This window comes from Clarias gariepinus, chromosome 22 (assembly GCF_024256425.1).
Source record: "Clarias gariepinus isolate MV-2021 ecotype Netherlands chromosome 22, CGAR_prim_01v2, whole genome shotgun sequence".
NCBI classification, from domain to species: Eukaryota; Metazoa; Chordata; class Actinopteri; order Siluriformes; family Clariidae; genus Clarias; species Clarias gariepinus.
The window spans coordinates 23082388-23103855 of record NC_071121.1 but is presented as its reverse complement, the minus strand read 5'-3'; the positions used below and the strand labels follow the sequence as shown (position 1 = coordinate 23103855).

General features: G+C 34.8%; 2 protein-coding genes across 2 annotated transcripts; both read right to left on the bottom strand.

The window, feature by feature from the left end:
* Nucleotides 1–4756: 4756 nt before the first annotated feature.
* hoxc12a (homeobox C12a) lies at nucleotides 4757–8018 on the bottom strand. The gene is made up of 2 exons (XM_053482875.1): nucleotides 7293–8018; nucleotides 4757–6421 (listed from the first exon to the last, which is right to left on the bottom strand). Exons 1-2 carry the CDS (start codon nucleotides 7882–7884, stop codon nucleotides 6183–6185), a joined length of 831 nt encoding a protein of 276 aa, XP_053338850.1. The 5' UTR covers nucleotides 7885–8018; the 3' UTR covers nucleotides 4757–6182.
* A 6090-nt stretch (nucleotides 8019–14108) lies between these two features.
* Nucleotides 14109–17499, bottom strand: hoxc13a (homeobox C13a). The gene is made up of 2 exons (XM_053482839.1): nucleotides 16818–17499; nucleotides 14109–15376 (listed from the first exon to the last, which is right to left on the bottom strand). Exons 1-2 carry the CDS (start codon nucleotides 17479–17481, stop codon nucleotides 15120–15122), a joined length of 921 nt encoding a protein of 306 aa, XP_053338814.1. The 5' UTR covers nucleotides 17482–17499; the 3' UTR covers nucleotides 14109–15119.
* Nucleotides 17500–21468: the final 3969 nt, after the last annotated feature.

Here is a 21468-nt window from a genome sequence, read left to right as displayed (position 1 = left end):
ATATAAAGAAAGTACTAGACTAATAAATTATTCGAAAATAATTTAAAGTCATATGCAAAGCTACTGACGTTTACGTATAACTTTTCTATAGCGTAACCGATAGTGAGACTGAACAGAAACTACTAATAACATAATTAGTTTATTGAAGCTGCTGATATATAAAAAAAAACTAAGGGCAAAGTTATAATCAAATAAATAAGGCAAAATTAATAGTCCAACAATAAGGATTTTTTTTCTTCGTAATACACAAATTCAGCGAGTTTTTCCGTTAGGCTGTTGAGTTTGTATAGGAATTTTCTACTTCTTTTCTCCTTTTAAACTATTTGCTAATTTACCTCATTTTGCTATTATACTAAACAAAATATTCACATAACACGAGTAGTAAATGCTGGTGATGACGCAAATTATAGCAACAAGTAAAACCACTAATAATTGGAGGAACACTGTTGCACCTGGTTTCTGCATTAGATTAACTTTTCCCTGAATTTAAATCATGAATTTCTATGACATGTTAGTCTCACGAAAAACGACCAATGGAAAAGCCACAACGAATATTATGAGGGCTCACGTTGTTTGCGTAATTCGCAAACAATCCTTGCATAACAAAAGTCAATTATGTATATTTGAAAGACACGTATGCTTCATATGAACTCATATTGTTTCCCTCTCTCAGTGAGACCCAGAAGTTCAAACAAAGACTAAGCTGTTTCCGTTATAAACAGTCCCGATTTCCCCGCAAATGGTCAGCCGCTGCTGGAGATTTGGCAATTGTGGAAACTGTGTACAATTTGAACTGAACAAACTGCATGTCCATGAAAAGGTCATTTAAAGCAACCGAGGACAGAGGTGTTGTAAAGGTTTGCCAACCACTGTTTAAAACCCTCGCTTTTATGCACCACAGGTTTTACGGCTGTCTGTAGATTCTAAGCAATGTCACCCTCATAATTACAACATTAAAATATAAAGCAATTCTAAAAATCTATACGTATTTTAGTAGAAGAAGAAGAAGAAGTAGACGCGCAATACTCAATTGTTTAGGCCTTTTTGTTTAGGATTTACATTATCGTTTACTTCACTGAGCAAGAAAAATATACAGAAACATGTATACCTCGTTTAAAACACAAATCGGTGCCACCTTAATGTAAGTAGGCATTGCCTGTGAAAGTTGAAGTTTAAAAATCAAGCAGTGTCACATATTACTGTACCCTTATGGCTCAGATAATTTTAACTGGATGTAAGTCGGATTGTTAAACCACACTGAACTGTGAACACTTGAAGAAACATTTGGTTGTAATGTATTTTTTTTTATTAATTTGGTTTATTTTTTTTTAAACTTAAGTAACGGAGAGTGCACCATATAACCATATAAAAGACACACACACACGCACGCACACACACGCACGCACGCACGCACTCACACACACACACACACACACACACACACACATTAGTATCCAGTTGGTTTATGTAAAACCTTTTAACAAAACAGTTTCCTGTCAGAAATAACCAAATGAATGAAACCAGAATGAATGAGATTTATACGATTTTTAAAATAAATGTTATTATTATTGTATTAATATGTTATCAATAATGTATTATTATTATTATTATTATTATTATTATTATTATTATTATTATTACTATTATTATTATTATTGAAGTAGTAGTTATTTCAGTTCTTACTTGATGTTTATTAAAGATAACTAGTAGGAAAATCTTGACATTCACTAACATTTAACCTACAATACAAAGTTAATTCATGCACAGGTTACATTTTATAACCTCAAGAATGTGATCGTAAATTATACTAGATTATTTACTAGATTATACAAAGTAAGATAATCTTACTTATTGGACCATTGCGGCCTAAATATAAGCAGACGCTTGAAAACGTAAATTCACTAGATTTTACAAAATATAATAATAATACATATTGGGCCATTGCGGCATAAATATAAGCAGACGCTTGAAAACCTAACTAAGCAAATGAGTGAGACACTGTTTATCGTCTGGGCAGTGTATTGGTTAAAGATACCCTGTTGCGCTAATCCGGTACTTATGCCATCAACTGTGTGCTCGTTTTGGCTAATGATTATGTTTAATTGTGAATCTTAAACTCGCCCAAACGTAGAGACTCTTGTTAGGTGTTTTAAAGGTCAGTTGTTTGAAGCCACAGAAAAACAGTACAATTAATCAAAAAATAAAATTGTGTTCAAATTTAAATCATGTTTGTTTTTCTCAATGAATACTTCTAACTGGAATGGTAACTATGCATATACTGGTTAGTCTTATTTTTATAGCATATAGCATAATAAAACTAAGCAGTACAGTTCGTGAAATGTGTGCATATACCACTATTTACATACTAATACTACAATTAAACATAGTATGCACTTAGAAGATGATTATTGTTCATGTTTATTATGTTGCTTGCAGTGCGTAACGTACTGGATACTTGCAATCCTTGTAAGGTGCACACTAACTTGACCTTCAATTTGTGCTTTGCTCCCGCCCACCAAAACAAGCCCACGGGAGAGGGGGTGGGATCGAGACTCATCCTCTTCCTGAATTCTAACGCTGGGCGTTTCGTTTTGTACTACTAACAATGAAGTAAACTGAATAACACTTTTTTTTTTTTTTACTAATAACACTTCGTTATGGCATTTAATAAGCATTTAAATAACATTTTATTGCAAACGATGTTGTGATTCTACCAATAAATAGTACGCTTGTTCAACAACCGGTACATCAAAGTTGTTTTGCGGTTCTGGGTTAGCTGAAAAGATAAGCTGTGGAAACGAAGAAGTGAACTGCGTCGTGAGAAACTCCTGAAGCAGCAGACCAACCACGCAGCAAGTGAAGAAACTGACTTATTAAAAAAAATAGACATTCTACTAATATGTAACCAAATGGTGGTGATAAGGTTAAGAAGTGCAAGTAAAGGACGCAAAATATGCTAGGTTACAACCGAAACTTCTCCTTATTAAAAGGCTTTTGTTTTTATATGATGAAAAGAGGAATATAACACGCTAAAATGATTCTTTTATTAAAAAGTCTTTGATTCAGTTTCTGTCTGAGTGGTGACATGCCCAGCAGCTTTGGATCAGTTGAGATAATTTAAATGCATGAAACTTTCCAAACGCTATGCTGTCTAGTAATACCTTCACTGTGTTCAATAACAGTATTAATAACAAAAATTCAAGAAAGTAATGATCATCATCATCATCATCATCATCAACAACAACAACAGCTACATAATAATAATAATAATAATAATAATAATGCGTGTCAAATATTTGCCCAATTCTATACTACACTAATCTATATTAATAAAAAATATTATAAATAATTATAAATAAATATGATATGTATCATTCCATCTTTTATTGCAGTAACGTTCATGAAAAATATTCCTAAGTGACAATACTTTACTCTTTTTTTTTTTACTACTTTTAATACAGACGGTTAAGAGGGCGACCAGGGTCTATCTTAAACCACATGACAACACAAGTTCTGTGTGAAGTGCATGGTCTGAGCCGCTGAGACAAACCCCCATAAACAAACTCAACCCGGCTCAAAGTCAAAAGCGCCGCAGCGCGTAAAATGTCATTGTATAGACTTAAGCTCGTGCTTTAAAAGAAAGGAGGTCTGTGCCTACTTGATATAGACTTATAAAGTAATATTTCAAACCTATTTTCACTATGGTTTTGCACTATTTCTGAATTTTATTAGTTTGATAATCTCATGAAACGACTGTTGAACCGAGTAGGCCAATTGCCTGAGTGAAAGTCATTTTAAAAAACTTCAAATGAAATGTAATTTAGGCGCAACGATTCATTAGGCGATACAAAATGATCTCTTTTTTTTTATCTTGCAGCCTTAGAAATGCGATTGTTTTACTTCATAGTAGCTCCTGACGAGCGGGATTCTGTACGATAGGTCTACTGTGAAATTCAGTATACAGAAATGTAGTTTTTTTAGTTGGGACTAAAGTTTAGGATAGTCTCTCCAGAATGGGCATTTTATTTGGTGTGGCAGAGTACCTAAACTCGGGGCCTGGACTGTTAATACCTACTAACATTAAGATAATAACCCTTTGTAAGACCTAAGGAGGTACAGTTGGTTTAAGAAACTGTATACTGAGGTAAAACATATTTAGTTAAAGTCAAATGTATTTTTATTCCGACTATGAGAACTTATGTATTTACAATATAATATATTTAATATAAGAAACAATCCAATTCCGTAGACATTAAAATATGCTTTAATTAGGACACAGATATAAAAAACCTCTGAACACGTGTGTAATAGTGTTATCTGTTTAAAGAGCGTCATACTTCATATCAGCAAAAACATGTTAAACAGGAACTCGATTACAGAGAGGTTTATAGACTTTATTGAACAGAAACTTTTGGCTACACATACATCAATACATTCAAGAATTCGTAGCGTTATATACAGGACAGTTTTAGATCCCAAAGAGGAATGCCACATAAAAATAGAAAGATGTGAGAATGTAAATTAGCGTTAAATAAGTGATACATTTTCCACAGATTCACACACAAAAAAAATAATTGAAATGCAATAATGATCCATAAAAATATGAGCTGAATAAAAACTTGAAAAAAGGAAAAGGTAGCACCGATGAAGAAGTGGCTTATTATTATTATTATTATTATTATTATTATTATTATTATTATTATTATTATTTTATTGTTTTTACTATTATTTCAAATAGCTTTAAATATTAGCCTTAATAATAAACCTTAAATATTACTTTACTATTCTAAGCCACTCCTTTTTTTTCACAAGATTAAGACATTCCTTTTCTCTTTTCATAAAGTGTCTTTAAAATAATGCATGCTCAACACTGAAACGTAAGAGGCGCCAATCAGAACCATAAATAACATGCAATATCCACTGCGTAATATCAAGAAATTATGCTCTTATGTGATTTCTTGATATTAAACAATGTCTAGTAAAATTATACCTTCGCTTATAGGAAACTTGGAATATGCTTTAGCGTCATATGTTCTTAAAACAACAGGTACTTTTCCTTTAACCAAGTGACAGTGAATCATGCATTTACCTCAGCATTTTAGAAAATTCAATAAATTGGCCTATTATTCCTAAACTTGGATTAGGGGACATGCAATTAGGAAAGAAATTATTCTTTGTGTCCAAGTTATGGCCCAACCTTACTTTTCACAAGTATTATGAATAATGGTATCAGGAAGAGTAATTTAGCAGTAACAACACAGTGTTACCAAATACACAGACATACCAACACGGCAATACCAGCTTTATACCATCACAGTTATATAATTGTTTATACCAGTCTTGACTCTGATTTCTGGTTGTGCCTAAAATAAATGAGAATAAAAAAAAAAAAACAGCATCAACCACCTGACAGAATTTATTCCAGGTGCGGTATGGTTAAGAAATCTCTTAGATCTGCTGAACAGCGACTTTGTGCCCATGACCGTGAACGTGCCTGAGAACACGTGGCGACGATATGGTTTTCATGATTTTACGCGTCACGCTGTTTTTAGGCTTCTCTTCCTTCCTGGTTGCAAAGATCAGCATTAAGAATTACAACCATTGAAGTAGTAAGCTTCATGAAAATATCAAGGTCTTTATGCGATGCGTTGCTATTAAGAACAATTACATTTTAGAGTTCTTCCTTTAGGACCTCGCTAATTATTTGTGACCTCGGAGCAAGTATATTCTACTTTTTGTTTTAAGAAATAGTAAATAATGTAACTGATACTATAAACGGAACATCTCACAAAGCACGTTTAATGGCCAGTTAAATACAGACTTATTCTTTAGTTTTGATTGAATTTCTCACAGCTTTACTTTGAGTAAATATTCTTCGAAGTGGAGAGGGCACGTCTTTTTAAAATGACGCAAGTTAACATACATTTTCTCTAGACACCACGAAAAAACATTGCATTCACTTTAATACATATATTACAATACAAAGTGTGATATCAAGTGAGATAGTTTCTGCTAACATTTGGTCACCTTCCCTGAAATGATTTTTGCTTTCTTGTGCATTTTGCTATAATGCAAATTATGCATATTAAACCTTAAAAATAAAGACTTTTGAGAATAATACTGAGCTTTTTTCATATAACCCATAGTGGCTAATTGGTGTGGTGCTACTAATAAACGAATGCTTAAAAGAAGGTTAAGGCCTGTTCTCTCAACAACAGTCTCTTCTTCTTCATTCTCCGATTCTGAAACCAGATCTTAACCTGTTGGTCACTGAGGTTGAGCCGATCTGACAACTCCCTCCGCCGTTGCCGAGTGATGAATTCGTTTAGCATGAACTCGCCCTCCAGCTCAGCAAGCTGCAGTTTAGAATAAGGTTTTCGTTTCTTGCGAGTCCGGGTGTGCATTGGATACCACGGGGCACCTAGGAGAGGCAGAACACAGATTATGAGAATGTAACACAACACCCCACCCACCCCCACCACCCCCACCCCCACATACAAATAAAATTATAATAATTGTAGTAATTATAATAAGAATAATAAGAAATAAAATGAAGTTTAAAAAATCACTGTCTAGGAACATCTCAATGCAATGCAAATTAGCAGTCCCCCAGGTGTTAATATAAGTTTGCTGTCTCAGCTCCGCACCTGTCAGCTGAAGCAGTGGCAGAAAGACATTAGAGGCAATGCATAACAAATAGTATATGATTATAATAGTATATGATATAGAATACATGAGTCTTTTTTAAAAATACAATTTTACTAAGTACTTTATAAGACGTTAACTCCTTATGGACTGCTGCACAAGTCAGTAAAACAGAGGGCTCTTTTTTTGGTTCATACCTTAGTATGCACATTCATTAAACCATGGGACTTAACTGCTAGAAATTACTGCTGAATTGTAAGAATAACAATAATAACAATAATAACAACAACAACAATACTACTACTACTACTACTACTACTAATAATAATAATAATAATAATAATTGCGTTGAAAACGCAATTGCAATTGTCCTAAATACAAACAATGCAATAGAGATTTTATGATGTTCCATTTACTGGATATGTAAATAACTGAACGGTATAATGGTGGTGAACTTGGAGCATTTTAGGGCAGCCCCTAGCGGCGCCTACGCAAGTATGCTGCAAAAACGTATTTGACAGCTTATTCAAAAGTGCGTTCAGTTGCAAATGTTTGTTAAAGCAAATTCTTTGATGTACATACACTAATAATTATTTATTTACTTATTTGTTGTTTTTTTTTAAGTGCAGCTGCATGTGACCACCCACCTCCTCCTGTTGAGATATTGCTTGTGTGGTTTGCGGGCGATATCAGGGTCTGTGTATCGTTTGTCGAGCTTTTTCCTCCATCGTTCAGCACCGAGGAGCTGGAATCGGATTCGAGAGACTGACAGGACGGCGGGTTTGGGGTCAGATGTTCTGTGCCATAGTCATACTTGGTGAAGGTATTATTGTTGTTGCCCATCCCATTGTGCACCCCGTGATCTGATGATACTGATGTCTCCCTTGTCCTCTCCTCTCGTTTTAGGCTGACTGTGCCGTCAGAGCAAGCCTCTCTGTTGCTACCGCTGCCGCCATAATAACATTTCTCCTCCGGTCGGGTTGTTTCAGCACAGGATCGGTTGAAAGACGGATTAATGGACAGAGGGCTACTAAAGTAGGACTGTGGATATCCATTGCACGACTCCGATGGATTCCACGGGAGGGAGCACACGTTGTCCCTTCTTGGGTACGAGAGAGACGGTAGCCCCGCCAGTTGTCCCCCTGAGGCTCTAAAATTCGGGAAGTAAAACGTATCTCCAGTGTGGATGTTTACCAAAGGTCCCACAAACCCAGGATTAAGAAGATTATGCTCGCCCATTTCCGCGGGCCTGACCAACAGCTTCTAGTTTATTGCAATCTGACATTTAACGTAGTTAAACCTGGAGATGCACCTGATTGGTCTTCTCCACGTCACGTGGTGGAGCTTACTTGAACTCCAGAAGGTACCACCCACTTGGTCTATTTTAGACAAAACAAAACATTAACTTCTGTGTTACGGGTCTTTATACGCTTTTTAAAATACTATAAAATTCCGTATTAAAATGAAGGCTCTTGTTTTTCACTTTCATTTGTCTGCAGGTTCTTTCGAGTAAAAATAGTCCTGTTCTTAGCCTCGTTTAATATTTTTATAAGCTAAGGGATGTGTTTAAAAACTTTTTCATGCGATATTTGTTGATGTTTGAAAACGATGTGGCTGCAGATTATATTTTGTTTTCATGAAAAAATACGATTGAATTCAGTGTCACATAAAGCTTTGATGATCCACTTTTACAGGCTTGTTTTAGAGAAAGACTGATGCTCAGCGCTTCACTAACACTCGTATTTACTGTAAAGGGTCAGCAGGTTGAAACAGTTGGCTCAGTAAAGTAGGATGATATTCTATAAGGTATCTAAAAGAAAGTATCCAGTATTTCAGATAATATGTCGTCGCACACATATGAACAATTTTAACAGATTCCCTCAATAAACACTCGCTGCCAAACCGTAGGAAGATTGTTATACGTCTCGCAATTCTTTTATTTGAATTTTACAAGCTAGCAGAGAGTATTTAAACGATTCAGCAGTTCTACACTACCTTAATTGTTAAATAATCTCAAACATTACACAGAAATTTTTACAAATAACTTATACATACATGCGTTAATAAGAACAACAATAAGGTCAGTTTTTTTTTATTGCTACAAATAGAAAGCATAGTGTCAGCTATGTGTGTTGTTATTAGGCTGGGTAGGTAACGCTTTTTGCGTTTTCAGAAATATGCAGTTGCCATTTGTGTGTTAGTGTCTATGCTTCCAGTGTGATCGTATGCGTGTGTTAGAGAGGAGGGCGGCTTTTTGCTTCTTGTTACAATTAGGAAAAACATGAACCACATTTCATTCTGGGTTTTATATAACTTTGATTATTATAATTATACGTAGGCAAGATGACTTAAGTAACTTGTAGGTTATGTCACCTGTTATTTTTTATAAATTCCCAGACTATGTGATAAGAAACAGGGAAAATGATTTTACTAGTATATTAGATGGTCATTGCCTGTAGGTCTAGGATTCGAAATAGGTGTGTAAAAACTAATTTAAATTAAATTTAAAAGCAACTGCTCAACGGACTTTTTTGTACTTTGTAACAAACTGAATGTATGTGTAACAAATTGAATGAAAATTAAAACGTGCTATTTTGTGCGTATTGTTTGTCTCGACATTATGCTACACATTTAATTCCCTATTGCTAATAGCTACATCTGTCCAAATTAAGTCCAACACCCAAGCGTTAAGAAATAATTAATTTTACAAGATTCCTGCAATATACACATACTTAAACATAGCATACACATATTCCCTTTTAATGTATCAGTAATCACTGTGTGAATACAATTTAAGAGCAAACTACCACATGGACAATAGGAGGTTAGAAGACATGTTGATGATTATGGTTTGTATTTTTAATACTGAGAGAGAGAGAGAGAGAGAGTGAGAGAGAGGACTTTTATTTATGCTGAAACGTCGAACGACTTCAATTAATCACATAAGATTTCGATGATAGTGAACAAGGTGAATCTTAAAAAAACAACGTTAACATTTGTCATTAACTGCTAAGTATACCTTATCGCTTGCGATGGACAACTTAAAGTCTCGGAATAGTTATGAAAGTCGCATGAAGTAGTTGTTTTCAGTTCAAGGTCAGTGTCTAGTGCACTGGCTGCGTCGTGCTGAAAAGTCTTCGGATGTGTTTACCGTCCAGACGTTGCAAGAGCACAAACAAGGGCGTTTATTGTCTCTAAAGTTTCAGTCTAAAGATTGTCTCAATTTTAGTCTGGCCACGCTTATCTTTCTATGGTGTTTTACTCGATTCATAACCACAGCACATAAGTGTAAATATGTAAATAATTCTCTTTAAGTTGTTATATCTATACCCAAAATAAATTTAAAACATTGTATGAATGGCACATCAAATATATTAAAGTCAAACAGTAACACAATCATTCTTTGCTATTTTTATGCTTATTGTTATTATTAGTTTATCCTCCAATGTATTTATTCTTGATTTTTTTAATGGATAAAAAGAAATGACAGGAAACAAATGACAGGATATCGTTTATGTAAATATTCACAGATTTAATTGTTTTTTTGTAATACTTAATAATTTGTGGATTGATTTATATATGTTTTACTACTTATGTTTGACTATCTTTTAACATGTTGAGAAGATCTATAATTTTTTATTAACTGACATCAATAACAGACTCAAAATAGTGAATAGTTTCCTTTAAATAAAAAGAAAAAAAAGAAAAATGTCCAGTTAGTGTCTCATTGTTTTAAATATGCTTTATTCCTGTATTTTAATTTTTGCCGATATTTAAGAGATCTCAGAATGTTTCAGTCTGCATCTGTTGTTCACTTATATTTTGTAAACACGTCTTAAAATAATTTCTTTTCATATTTGTTTTTAAAAATATATAGGCCTACGATAAATGCATGAGACGAGTTCATGCCATCATTAAAAATATACATATTAAAGATTCGTTAAAAACATTACAATGCATAACATACAAAAATACAGTGTCTATGCTTAAGTCTTGAGTATACCAAACAAGTAATTATTTATTATAATCAATTAGTTGTTAGCTTAAGTTTCAGTAGATCTGTATTTAAGCATCTACCGTACATGTTCTATCCGACTTGCTGCTCTTTGGTCTGTATTGCTTGATTCAACATCAAATACATACTATAAGGTTGTATTTAATTCTCACATTGTGGTAGCGCCACAATCATTATTTTTAACTCTGTGATTTGTATGTATTATGTCCAAAGCGTCTACGAAAGGACTTACAGGCTAAGAGTTAGCTTGCTGAACAGAAGGAGGCTGTATTCTGCACTTCCTGACATTTGCACCATGCCACCACCAGAGGATATCAGCCCCCTTTCTCTTCAGCCTTCTGCTTCGTTTGTACACTTCCATGATGTCTCTCTTGGCTTGTGCATAAACACACAATTTACAATAAATAAAAAATATATATTAAGGGTGTTATGCGTGTCCATACCTATATCTTATTTTTATTTTAAGCTAAGCATAATGTGAAAAAAGATATTTTTTAGGTTAATATATGGAACTTCAGTGGCTATGATTTTATATATCTAAACTGATTTAGGTAACCCAGATTTTATTTTAGACCCCCCCCCCCCCCACACACACACACACAAACACACACACACACACAAACACACACACACACACAAACACACACACACAAGCACACACACAGACATAGCCACAGACACATGGTGTGTGTATGGATGTGTGGGTGTGTGTGATTGTGTCTGTGTCTGTGTGTGAGTGTAGGCTTTCTGTCCAAATTAAAACCTACATTTCCTAAATCAGTTTAGATATATGAAATCATAGCTGTAGTTCTTATCATATAAACTCAAAGATTATATTTTTCACACACTGTGTGCGTGTGTGTGTGCGTGTGTGTGCGCGCGCGCGCGTGTGTGTGTAGGCCTAAGATCAGTTCAGAGATATGAAAGCAGTCATACCTTTTAACATCATCTTGTGAAAAACCTTATTTCTATGCGCAGATCGATGGCATACACCGAAGTTCCGTCTCAAACCAAGGCTCCTCGTCTTAGTGAAAAAGACGCAAAAATAACGATGTGGGAAATTACCGCCTTTAGTTGAAGAATCACATAAGAAGAGAAAGCGCCGAAGTCGCTGAGAGGAAAGAACAGCAATTTTCATATGTCCGCAGTGCTTTGCATAGTCAAAAATGGCAAAGACATGGGATATCTGTGCTTTTTCCTTTTTTATGTATTTATGGCATACTATTAACTTGAGTCGTCTAGACAGGGAAATAACACCTTGTTTGCCTGCAAACAAACCAGGGACATTCGTGTCCAGCCCCTATTTATTATTCACAAGTCTCTGTGATGTCAAGGTCAAATTTACTGCATAGTCAAGGTCAAGGGTAAAGACCACGTGACAAGAATTCGGCAGAGAACTTATATATTCATTACATACACACTTTAATACAAGCAGCAAATCATTTGTGAAATCGATGTAAGACAATTACGCATGACTAGAAAATATTATAATTTTCATTTGCATGAAATTACAGAATTGTAGCATAATTGGAATTGTTGCCAAAATGTCCGTGCCATAAATAAGAGCTGCTATTGTGTATAGATTTTACAGCGACGCAAGTTTGTGCATAAACAAATAGAAATTAAAACCTAAAAGATAATATGATTTAGTTTATTTAAAAAAAATTTTACCCTAAGATGAGTGAGCATTGCAGAAGCCTGTATGCACAGACACATGAATATTCTTAACACATACCTTATCCCATCTTCGTTGTTGTCCAAAGATGTTTTATCTTACTGCAATATATTTTAGCCGTTTTAACCCTATGGTAGAACAGTGACTAAACCTTTACATTTATTCAACCGCTACTGTAATGTTATCAAACTAAAATTTCCAACTGAATCAAATTATAAAACATTTAAGGAATACAGTAAGCATTTAGCATGAGGTTCTTTATTCAACATATAAACGCTGTCCATTTTCTACTATATATTGTCTTTTATTTCAGCTAATATATAATTTAAGGTTTCCCGTTACATTATTTTAGTAAAAAAAAATCCACATGCTGATACAAACAGTGGGATATCGTTGACTATTTGTAATATAAAATGCCGTCATACATATTTTTCCTATTTAAACAGTCAAAATATAAAATATTGAAGGCCATGAATTTAGAAGAGGATTAAGGACTTAGTAAGTGAACGTGGGCCCACCAGTATGATACTCGGTGTCATAGTAGAGTTTTACGCAGAGAACCGTAATGAACCATATATTTACCCAGCTAACAGGCAACAGTATTAGATCATCCAGCACCCCAAGTTTTTGAAATGTGCTAAAACATCTGGCTGACCGTTGTAAAAATATTATTAAAACTTTGCGCATCAAAGACTCCCAGGTAAATAAAAGATTTAGTCTTAACAGTCCTACTGCTAAAAATGCATAAAAACCGTTTCTGACACACCGATTCTTAAAGGATTAAAACACCTTCAGACAAAATTTATATACCCTAGCTTTAACTCCCCAAAAGGATTTAAAAATACTTTTCCCAAATAGTTAGTACCTTTGATTTTAAACCTAAGCAATGTAACCTATTAAAATTCAGAACATAATCAGCATAATCAGCATAATCAGCTTTCTCATGCACGGGTTACAAAAAAAGGTGAAAATGTATATGCATAATATATTTTAAGTAAAAGTTCAATTATAAGTTTTTTATTATGGCAGATGCAGTTGCTGTTTTATTAGTTAAACAAATCAGCTGCTGTATATATGCAATGAATATTATGTATATTTAGGAAGATAGGAACACGAGAAATATTAGATTGCACTGTTGGATTGAAATGTACCTGATGCCGTCCGCTGTCCACAGGTGAACAAGTGTGGTTAAAACAAGTAGTCGCACAGTATGGATTTAGAAATATTAGGTGTACGAAGAGTGTGCATTATTCAATAATTTATCGTGGAAAGTATTGTCGTATTATGCAAACCATTACAGTTCAATAGTTAAAGATGTTAAAGATTATTCTGCTCTGGTTCTGTAATAACTCTATAGTCTTAATTCCAAATAGCCTGCTGCTTGTGGTTTAGGATGGAATTATTTGTTTATTTATATTTATTGGCTAGTACACGACTTACCTGACAATTTGCACCCGCTCTATACCAAGGTAGATTTAACCCAAACATGTGCATTCTCATTATTTATTTAAGAAACTTTTCTCCATTCAGTACTATCAAATAAACAAAAACAAATTATTAATTTCATCGTAAACACAAGCAGTCGGCTACCTAGAATTAAAATTACAGACCAATATTACACAACTAAAATAATTTTGAACACTCTTGTATATTGAACACTAGGTCTATAGTTTTAATTATAAGCAGACGACGGCTTGTGGTTTAAGATGGATTTATCTGTTTATTTTTATTTATTTAATAGTACACGATTTACAAAACAATGTGCACCAGCATTATTCCAATGTAATGCATTTAAACCATTTGCATTGTCATTATTTATTTAAAAAAAACTTGTCTCAATTCAGTACTTTAGACTTAAACACCACAATACAGTTCACGTACTTCACAGAAAGAGGTACAGACTGACAACGTGTGTGAAGAGTTTTTACGATATTTTATCTATACATAAAACAAGAAAGATTGTGCATTAACGTGTAATACTAAATGTTGCATTCACTTTCAATCATTCCAGTTGCAGGGCAGACATATACTTCACTGCTTAAAAAAAGAGACACTAATATGATCTTGACACATTCTATTTTACAGCTCTGTCATTTGCCAGAACATGAATTAAATAATAAAAACATTGCACTGTACAGTTAGCTTAAGCAGCCTGGTTTACCATCGGCATTAAAAAGTAATGTATTCCACAGTGAAACATTTAGCTTCTGAAATCTCAAAGACTTTTTGGAGATAAACCTGTGTGTTCCTGCCACCGCAGAAACTATGGTGCATGGTCTGTTTGAGGCATCAAACATTCAGTGTTCACTGTTTTCTTTGCCTCTCCAGTTTGTTCTCATACAAACATAATTTTCAAATAGGAATTTGGTATTAATACTTCATGCAAGTTAAATGTCATTGTGTGTTTCTGCTGATTTTTGCTCTGACTATACACATCATCAACAAACGCTCGTGTCCCCTGCAATCATTGCAACAAAGCACATGAACAAACTGTCTCTTGGAAACACAACATTTTTTAAATATTATATATTTATATATATATACATTCATAGAAAAGAGCAAAAACGAAATGAGTTTATATGTTCACAGTTTTTAGGGAATGGCCTATGTCCCTTAAAGCATACATATATGCGATTATTAAATCGTGTGCATCAAATTCTAATTAAAAAAGAAAACCAGACTAGGGTGAGGTGACACGGCCTCAGGTTTTCCTCGTTCATGGTTTCTGAGAAGAAGAAAATGAAGGTATTAAGATCAGCTGAAGAGCGAATCATGGGGCATCCTTTAAGAGTGCATATGATTGGTCGCCTTAGATTTGCTGATAAATTTCTTCTCTTTTACTCTGCGGTTCTGAAACCAAATAGTAACTTGACGCTCAGACAGATTAGTGGTGGCAGAGATGCGTCTTCTTTTGTCTTTGGTGATGAATTTGCTGGCTGCGTACTCTTTTTCCAGTTCCTTTAGTTGGATCTTGGTATAGGGAACACGCTTTTTGCGTCCTCGCCGATAACTGCTAACCTCAGGTTGCAACGGAACGACATCTGAAATAAATATATTTAAACAAATATATTCAAACGAAAACATTTGTAAAAGTTTTTTTACAGGTTCATTGGTCAAGTTCTTAACAAAATAGTTATTCTTTCTTAGATTCGTGAAAACAAGACATATCTTGTATGACAAAATTTTATCACTGTATAGAATTTAATCACTGTCAAACGACATAGGAGTATCGGACAGTGCTTAATACACGATTCTAAATATTTTAACTAAATGAAAGCCCCTACATCTTACACATTATATAACAATATGTAATAAATTATGATAACTCATCGTGAGAATGGCAGCCAAAAAAAAAACAAAAAAAACAAACAAAAAACAGCCAATTTGGCATTTTGATCGACCTAGTGTTCTGGAAGGTTAAGGCATCTAAAAGCGAGTTTACCTATTTGTATCACTTCTTGTCATTAACAAAATACTTACCTGTTAGAAACCCTCTTAAGATGGCAAATTATAAACGTTTTCCATTTTCAGGACTGTGATTTATTAACTCAATAGATATAACTCTCTACAATGATTGATAGTCACAAAATGTTAGTGATTTTTTATATTAAAAAATAAAATATTGAAAGAAATTAATAAAAACAACATTTATGTTGGTATCTCATTTGATGCATTACGTGTTTGGTAAATGGTTCGTGTATGACTCAAGGTGCTTTAAAATTAAGTCCTACGCAAGTGCGCGTGCGCGTGTGAGGCGCGTGCGCGCGTGTATGCTAGTCTGTGTGCCTTTCTGTTACCCGTTTCCCTCGCTATTCGCTGTCCCGGTTATGACTAGCAAAACGTAACCTGTGGAACTATTCTTTTGTTTTGCGCTGCTGTTTTAAATTGAAAAACAACTCTTATAGGCCTTTAAAACTACCCAACTGGCTGTGCGTTACTTGGACAGTCCAATGAACGCGTCGGTTGTTTGCATATGAGTGACGAGCCAATGAATAACACTGGACCTCACTGCTAACTTTTTTATCATGTTTTATTATGTCCAAAAAGTTTCCCTTTTGTGCAAAAGTCAAATAAATACAAGGCATTGCACCCACATATCTAATAAAGCATGACACTCAAATGTGCAAATTTGCAAAGAGTCCAGAACATACCACGGGTCACTGTGGGGATTTATTGACGCAGTACAAACAAAACTCAATATATTATTATACAGGAGGAGCAAAGGTAGCTTATATTGTCATACCCTGGTTTAACTTGCTGGATTGTTCTGCCTGACTGATAATTCACCCATGTGTGTCTATATGTACACACACACACACACACACATAATATATATATATATATATATATATATATATATATATATATATATATATATATATATATATATATATATGTGTGTGTGAATTATTATTATTATTATTATTATTATTATTATTATCACAAATCTGATTATAAATCAAAAAAGGTAAATTCACATACCTGGAAAAGGAGATTTCCACAGATGAGTCGACTGTGTTTGCTCCTTTGAACAGTACACCTGTCCATCCCATCCGTTTGACAGAGCCCAGTGCTGATAGCCCTCCATTGGAATCAGCGCGTCGTGTCGTGGCTCGGGGTGTGCGCTAATGCTGGGGACCACCGACACATCGAGATAGCCAGGAACCGCCTGATATGAACCGGCGAAGCTGGGGTAGAAAGCGAATTCCTTTGCTCTGCTGGAGAGCTCTTCTGTAGGCAGTGCTGTACTGGGCTCGGTGTATTTTTCTGCTGGATGGTACGAGCACGGCTTCTGCTGCAAGTTCACGTTGTGTGAATGAGACAGCCTGCAGCCGTAGTACGGGTTTCCAAATGGATAACTATAGCCCAGAGAGGCGCTGGAGGAAGTCTGGGGCGCGGGACACTGTCGTCCTGCGTCAGGTGAAGATATATCCGAGTACACGGTGCCCTGGTGAGTGGTGATGGTGCCCGAATGTCGCCCCAAAGCTGGGTGTGATATAAGATCCCTGCAGTGGGTGGCAGGACAATTCCCGCTCAGTCCCTCCATAGATTGATTTTTATTCTGACCACTTTCATTCGGGCTTTTTTCATAAACGTACATCAAGGTGTCCGCCCAGCGTGGATGCAAGACCAGCGAAGTCGTCATATCATGGGCTGCAGATGCTTTTTAAAAGTCGACTACTCGACGGCGATACCTCATTTCCAACTACATTTTACGCACGCGCATGCGCACGCCGAGCTCTGCACGTCCGGTTCGTTAATGCGCAGACACGTGACTCCGGTAACGACTCCGAAGATCCTGCCTGTGGTGGGTGGGTATAATAATCCCTTTAAACAGGCGCTGGCTCACGTTTCACTGGCTAGTCCTGGGGTTCCAATGGCCGCACATTGGCTGAGCAGCCCATGAAAACATTCCTTAAAGGGAAAGTAGCGATCTCGATTTAAGCGAGACCAAAACAGCTATCACGTTTTGGCCGACAAGCCTGTTCAGAGTAAGACCTGATTTTCGAAATAGATTCCCTGCAATCCCATTTGAATGTCTGTATCACATTCAGAGTACGATCAAGACCACTAATTTTTACGCAGTCAGGTGAATTAATTAATAAATAATCTGTATTTTGTTAAAATATGTGTAAGATACTATTTTTCATATACCGTTTCAGATTTGAAATAGAACAAGGAAAGTAAATTAATGACCACAATATAATTATAGTAGGATATTGACGCCTACTTTTGCCTATAGACGCTTTTGAACATTGTGCGTTGAATTTCATATGCAAGAAATTGCAAAAAGAATACATGACGTTATAATAATTAATAGGCCCATTTCTATGTTTAATCTCTTTTTAAGAGTCTTTAATAATCAGTCATTTAAAACAGTGTGACACGATAGAATCTCTCTCTCTCTTCTCTTTGTGTGTGTGTGTGTGTGTGCGTGTGTGTGTGTTTGCGGGATTGATGAATATGAGCGACTCTTTCAAATGGCAGCTGCACGGAAGTCCAAGGTCAAGGTAAAAACCGCAGACAAACAGGGTCAGTGTCTAGACAGACAAGAATGAGCTATACTTTCATCTCTATTAAAACTTCTCACAGCACTTGAAAAACTTTAACACAACGAAGTGAAAGCTGTGTAAGGAAAACGGGCAAAGAATTACCAATTAAGGAACACATTCACAGCTAAAACGTTAAAATGATATCAATTAACATGCAGTAGATTATGTTCCGAAAGGTTAAATATTTTAGAATAATTTCATGTTGAATGGGATAAAACAACTAGAATAAACTAGAATTATTGCATTTTATATATGAATAACAGGCTGTTTTGTCTTTTGTAGTTTTAAAGGTATTGTTTAAGTATTGTTTTAAATTAAAATATAAAATTTCCATACTGTAAAATGTCTCAAACATAGCAGAACAATATGAAATTTTGTTACGTATAATTTAGATGGAATGCAAACTAACATACCAACAAGAAATATTTCTGATCATGGTGATAGTTCGAAGGAAAGACGTCTAGGTATTGTTATAAGACGAAATTTTACGTGTAGTTTCTTCGCAAGTCTATGTATTTATCTAAAATAAATAGTTGCAATTTAATTACGTAACCGTTAATGAAATTTAGAAATCAATGTGTAGCTGTGAGCCGTTAAATAATGTAAATGGTAATAAATGTATTATGTAGATACCCGACACATGTAGGCCTAGATAACTTTAATGCTTACAGAAAGTTATTTTTTTTCAACTCTCTCTACGTTGAGTTTTAAAATTATATTCCAAATCTTATTTAAACTACTGACTATTAGTTTGCTAGTTATAGTCTGTTACAAAAAAAAGTTTCCATAGAAATATTTATCTATTTAAACTATAACAGTTATCAGCATTCTTGTTAGTGCTTTGTTAGTGCTAAAACTTATGTTCAGGTTATGTTAGGTTATGATTTCCTGTATATTCGAGAAACTAAACCTCTCTCTCTCTCTCTCTCTCTCTCTCTCTGTCTCTCTCTTTGTGAACGATTTTATTTATTTCCTAAATTATTTCGTAAACATCACAATATTTCTACGAGAAAGCAAAAGAAGCAATTTGTAAAATGCATTTAACCTGATGCTCTTTGAGTTCAGGTAATGGAAATTTATAGGACATATATTACATAGACAATGCTTTGGATCCACAGTTCAATATAAATCGCTACGTAAAGTCTAAATAACCAAAATTCTAATTTGTTTGAATTTCAATTTTATATCCGTTAAAAATTGGCACAATTTGATAAAAAAAGAACTGTAGTACATTAAGGGAAACATCTAACAAGTTATTATTGTTTATAATTGTTATTATATATTGTTATAATTAATTGTTATTATATATAATTGTTATTGCTTTTATGTTTTATGGCTGTCTATTTGCTTTGTTTGTTTGATTTTGTGTGTAATGATCGGTAATATTTTGTTCCTCTGTTCCAGAAAAACGGAAAACCACGTTTTAAACGAGACTTTGGAATACTGAAGTTGCTTTATTTCTTCCTGTATTAGAACGTATAAGGTAAGCCTTTTAGTTTGGCTATATAACACTCATACGTAGAATATTTTCAAAAATATACTGAAATGTATATACAAAGATATGCAGAATACTTTTTGCAAGGAAATCATACAGAATATGGGAATATGGGTTATATTCAGATGATGAATTTGGTTTGAGCTATTCTCGGCATTTTTTTTAGGGGGAGGGGGTAGTTGTGGTAGTGAAGAGTTCGTATTCTTCTAAAATGCTACTTATTTGGCTTTTTTAAAAAATCCTGAAACAGTGTTCTGCATTTATCTAGAGGGTTCCTACAGAGTTCCTATTTCTTCTGTCCAAAGGTGTTTCTCTGCGATGTGGTGCGACCACTAGGCACTCCGACACTGCTGCTGGTGCTGGAACTAAAAAATCGATTGCAGTGTCAGTTAAAGGTACTCCAACACAGATGTTTTAAAGCCTAGACTATTACTCCGAACAGACTGTGTGTGTGTGTGTGTGTGTGTGTGTGTGTGTGTGTGTGTGTGTGTGTGTGTGTGTGTGTGTGAGAGAGAGAGAGAGAGAGAGAGACAGACAGACTAAGAGAGAGACAGAGAGAGAGATAGATAGATAGATAGATAGAGAGAGAGAGAGAGAGATAGATAGATAGAGAGAGAGAGAGAGAGAGAGAGAGAGATCTTCCATCTAGTACACATTATTGCTACTTTGCACTGCTGCTACTCTAGACATAGGTCTAGATGACTGTTCAGACACTACAAATTGCACATTGCATTCTATTTATTTTTATTCTTGTTTACATATTGTGATTGCACGTATTCCATTCTCTACAGTAAGGATCAGCATTTTACTTTCTTACTTATTAACAATATTGCCTATATTCTGCATACTTTGTAAACATATTTTGTACATATTTTACTCTTTTTTAGTTGGTATTGTGCAGCTGTAGAGTAGAGGCTGAGCCTCTCAACAAGCATTTAATGTACAATCGTCCCTCACATTTTGTGCGCATGACAAATAAACTTGAACTTGAACTAGAGTAGTATTCATTCATTCGTATAGATAGATAGATAGATAGATAGATAGATAGATAGATAGATAGATAGATAGATAGATAGATAGATATGTTAATGTGAAAAGAATCCGTTTAGAGCACATCGCACACACACCCCTTAAGAATATTTTTTGCATATGTACAAGAGATGTGTTGTGCATTTTTTATCAAGTTGTGATACATACTTTGCATTAAATATGAATAAAATATACACGAAATTCCAATATATTAAACAATCTTATAAATAAGTTTCCATGAAAGTAGAAACAAGTTTTTAAGCTCTGGAAATACCGGTATTTCTAATTTCAGTATAAATAGCTAGAGTCTGTCGACATGCTGTACGTTCTAGCATTAACCTAGAGCATTAAACAGACTTGTGTAATGCGCTCTGGGCGCACAGCGACCACACCTTTGTCTCGGCACGCACAATGCTGCAGAGAGGGGGAGGTGTATGGAGCAGAAAGAGGGGGAATGGTCACTTTTATGTAACTCAGATAAATTTACACCAGCTTCGCAATCTATTTTGAAATAATTCTCAGAATATATTAAAAGATTATATGGAGCACTGCAGTG

What these genes read in the sequence shown, in the direction of transcription:
- hoxc12a (XM_053482875.1), bottom strand. Translation starts at nt 7,884, where the DNA reads ATGGGCGAGCATAATCTTCTTAATCCTGGGTTTGTGGGACCTTTGGTA. An exon ending in CAATATCTCAACAGGAGGAG is followed by an intron (nt 6,422 to 7,292) that starts GTGGGTGGTCAC and finishes TGCCTCTCCTAG; the next exon opens with GTGCCCCGTGGTATCCAATG.
- hoxc13a (XM_053482839.1), bottom strand. Translation starts at nt 17,481, where the DNA reads ATGACGACTTCGCTGGTCTTGCATCCACGCTGGGCGGACACCTTGATG. An exon ending in GTGGAAATCTCCTTTTCCAG is followed by an intron (nt 15,377 to 16,817) that starts GTATGTGAATTT and finishes TATTTATTTCAG; the next exon opens with ATGTCGTTCCGTTGCAACCT.